At 43.2% G+C, this 3,824-nt stretch overlaps 1 protein-coding gene across 1 annotated transcript; it reads right to left on the bottom strand.

Moving 5' to 3' along the window:
- On the bottom strand, positions 1-3,535 carry LOC125527799 (putative flavin-containing monooxygenase 1). Its single transcript, XM_048692310.2, has 5 exons — positions 2,944-3,535; positions 1,510-1,747; positions 1,106-1,281; positions 631-983; positions 1-548 (listed from the first exon to the last, which is right to left on the bottom strand). Exons 1-5 carry the CDS (start codon positions 3,382-3,384, stop codon positions 197-199), a joined length of 1,560 nt encoding a protein of 519 aa, XP_048548267.2. The 5' UTR covers positions 3,385-3,535; the 3' UTR covers positions 1-196.
- Between the last annotated feature and the right edge of the window lie 289 nt (positions 3,536-3,824).

Here is a 3,824-nt window from a genome sequence, read left to right as displayed (position 1 = left end):
TGGTATAATAATTGTGCCTATGCTTTTATTTCTTCCTTGACATTGGATATTACTACACTAGATTGGTGGACCGAACAAGCCACCAACTGGTCCGGGCACAATACCGTACAATATTATGACAAGAAACCATGCAAGTATGTAAACACGAGGGGTCTGGTAGACAACTTATACACAAGTGCAAACATATGATCTACTATTACTTGGGGTGAAGATTAACATAATCACAAGGACCATAAGGCTCAAATAATTCAGAGAAAAAACCCTTCTTCCTTCTTGGGTTACATCCCATGTCCTGGCATAGTTGATCATTATACCATATATGAACAATTCCAACACATGACCTACGGAAATAGTCTCGAGAGTAGCGCTTCATGAACTTCTCCCATTCAAGGACATCCCTCTGCATTTCTTTGACACTTGGCAATCTGAAACCACCATCCATAAAATGTGATATCCACTTGGACATAAGCTCTGTTGTATAGATATTTGTCAAGCTCTCTGAATAGCCGATGACCGCGAGCTGTGGAATCTTTGGATGGATGCACTCCCTAAAATAAGGAATTAACATACTCTTCAAAATCAAGACGTTCAAACTACATAAATATGATGCATATATAGCGAGTTCATTACCTATAAAGTGGCACGGTCGTTGATGTTGAGCCAACGACTATGCTCTGAAAGTATTCTGATGTGAACATGTCCTTGATCTTTTGATCACCCTTGAATCCGGTTCCGAAGATAACGATGTCACTCTTTACTGGAGTACATTCACCTTCTACATGCACACCTTCTTCACAAAAGCTGAATGTTTTTGACTTCTTAAGAATGATGCTACCTTCCTCCAGATTCTTGTAATGATCCTTTGGTGCAATGGCAGCCACACATGCCACTAATCCCTCAAAAAAGCTATGGTCAGGCACCATGTGATGTTTCTTCATTGCAATGGAGTAGTAGCTCTCAGCAAACTTCGAAAACATCAACCTCTACTCAACACAAACAAGGCAAAACATGCATGTTTGGATTTAGTCCAAACAAAACCATTTAAACTTTCAATGATGACAAGTTCGATTACAATTTAATACAAAAATATAACATGTTGTACTACCAGTGGAGTCAAGACAGTAGCCAACATGCTGAGGAGAAAGCCTTCACCAGGCTTGTGAATAAGTAGTTCGGCGAAGCGGGTGAGATAGAAATTTGATATGTGGACACCCCAAGCATAGTAGTCTGGTATAATCCAACGCTTTGTTCGTACTACCATTGTGCATGGGTTTTTGGTACCTAAAGAACTAATAAACAATTAGTAATAAAATCATAGCCTTATTTTTATCATACCAATGCAACTATAGAAACTAGGAAAACATAACATTTGTAGACAATGACACTTTTGATAATGGAAAAAACTGGCTATATATAATAATGCTTAGGTTACCACTCTAAAATTGATATATCAACCTTCTTGCAAGAGGAAAGGAGATAATTTTATTGTAAGAAAATGACGTTGTGTACCATTCATGTTTGCACATTCATTTGCAATGTCTACTGCTGATCTTAGGTAGCCAACAACAGTCACACGCTTGTCCTTGATCATCTCCCTAGCTTTTTTGCCTCCCATTTTTGAGTACTCCATGGAGTGGATCACTTTCCCGTCAAACACTTCTGGGCCTTTGCCAATAGGAAATGTAGGTATGTTGGGCACACCACTGAACCTCCCAACACAAAGAAGCACAAAGTCTGCCTTGTGTACCTGGAAATGAGGGGAAGTGGAATTGCACAGACAATCCGAATTATTGCCATTCATTTACCCGAGAGGTTAAATTTAGAAGAAGAAAAGCGTGATCTGATAGTTGACTACTTATTTGTTTGCATGGTAAATTCCGATCGTAAGATTAATTAGGGTCACACTATCCATTGCATCTGGGTGTTTGGTAGTGTTGTTTGATTGTAAAAGTTGGACATTCTATATAACCAAATAGGCGATGCCCACTAACTCATTTCTATGTGCAAGCATGCAAACTAGGTACACAACCATGCATAGAAAAAGGCCCCCCTCCACTCATGGAACCATGGATGGGAATTTGCATCGTATAATGCTACCTATATTCAATAAAAAACCATACGACAATCAAATACAATAAATCATATGTATTCTTAGTTCTGGCCCTCATATTATTAATACAAATATTTATGCTCCGTACTATCATGTCTCACTGAGATATATTGCAATCAATTCTCTTAATTAGCAACACATGTGGTACATTTTATTTTTGTGTATGATCAGTGCCGGATGATATATTTTTTGGGATGCCGGGTGATGAGTTGGTGGTAGAGAAGTGGTGCCACTGTAATAATTCGTGGAACCGTGCTTCGCTATCATTCACTTACCATCCCTAAAGATGAATGAATTAGGGGCAAGGCCCCTTATAACTAAAAAAGGAGACTTCGATTCCTGCTCCTAGTATTTTCCCTGAGATTCTGAAGGCTCATGGTCATCCAAGCTTGAATTTAGAACATCAAAGATGAGAGGTTACTAGTACATGGAGTATCACTTGAAGTCAGAAGATCAGAAAAGTACTCCCTCCGTTTTAAATTACTCGTCGCAGAAATGGACGTATCTAGAACTAAAATACATCTAGATACATCCATACCTGTGACAAGTAATTCGGAACGGAGGGAGTAGATGTTGATTTATTCACTTCCAGTGGTCACATGCCATTTTTTGGGGTAGGTGGCACTTCTATGTTGTCTGACTGTGTGAGTGTGACGTTCATGTGCCGAAAAATCACATTAGTAGGTGCAGCATATATATCATCATAAAGTCCAACGAATCAATATCACCAACAGTGCAGTGCATTGTTCTCAGCGCACCAATGGTGCCGTGTAGCCAGGGGCATACACAGTATACACCATGGAAGTATATGTGCAAATATGTTGGATCCTTACCTCCACGAGGCCGTCCACGTCGGCCACCGTGAGCCACCACTCACCGTCGCCGGAACCAAATGCCTCGCCGCACCCAGCCCAGTCCTCCCACGCCGCCACCTGCTGCTCGCTGACGCCCACATACTCCATCCCGACCACCCTGCGGCCGAACCTAATGCAGTCGAGCACGCCGAAGTGCCGCGCATAGGCGTAGAGGTAGTCCGCAACCTGGCGGTGGTCGGGGAACACCTCCGTGACGGACTCCGGCCACGGGAAGTCGGAGTACTGGAACATGGGCCGCGGCGTCTGGAGCCTGGTGCACTCTGGCGCGTGCGCCCACACGCCGCCGAGGACGGTGTCCGCCTCGAAGACAGCCGGCCGGCAGCCGCGCTCCAGCAGGTGCTTGCACGCCGCCAGGCCGCTCAGGCCGGCGCCGACGATGGCCACCCTCTTCTTGTCCATGGCTGACCTTGTTGTGTGCGTGCGACGGTGTCACGGACTCACGGTGAGAATGGCGTCCCGCTGTGATGACTAAGCGTGGTGGTGTTTATAGCTAGTCAGTGTTGGGCTGGTTGCATAATGAACGAGTTGTCCTCGTCGCACCACTGCCGCCGTCTCTTTCGATCGCTTGTACGCTCGATCCACAACCACCGGTGTTAAAGAAAATATCTTATCGTGAAGAGATTTTTTTCCACTATATTATTGAGATATAAATAAATTAGGAGAGTCATCCCACTAATTTAGACTCTAATATATTCATCCCACTAATTGAGTATATATCTAGGAGAGTAATCCACTATATTATTAGTGGGATGACCATATTAGAGATTTGTTCCGCTACATTATTAGGATGACTCTCCTATATAAATTAGTGGGATGACTCTCCTAAACATGCGGGGCAT

This window comes from Triticum urartu, chromosome 2A, assembly GCF_056163025.1.
Source record: "Triticum urartu cultivar PI428250 chromosome 2A, HENAU_Tu73, whole genome shotgun sequence".
Taxonomy (NCBI): Eukaryota; Viridiplantae; Streptophyta; class Magnoliopsida; order Poales; family Poaceae; genus Triticum; species Triticum urartu.
Note: the sequence above shows the minus strand (reverse complement) of the source record. Positions and strands in the feature narration are given on the sequence as shown.

Bases quoted from the DNA above. Each gene is read 5' to 3' on its own strand.
- LOC125527799 (XM_048692310.2), bottom strand. From the start codon at position 3,384: ATGGACAAGAAGAGGGTGGCCATCGTCGGCGCCGGCCTGAGCGGCCTG. The intron at 984-1,105 runs GTAGTACAACAT...TGTGTTGAGTAG, and splicing joins CTACTGTCTTGACTCCACTG to AGGTTGATGTTTTCGAAGTT. The intron at 549-630 runs GTAATGAACTCG...TCCTTATTTTAG, and splicing joins ACGACCGTGCCACTTTATAG to GGAGTGCATCCATCCAAAGA.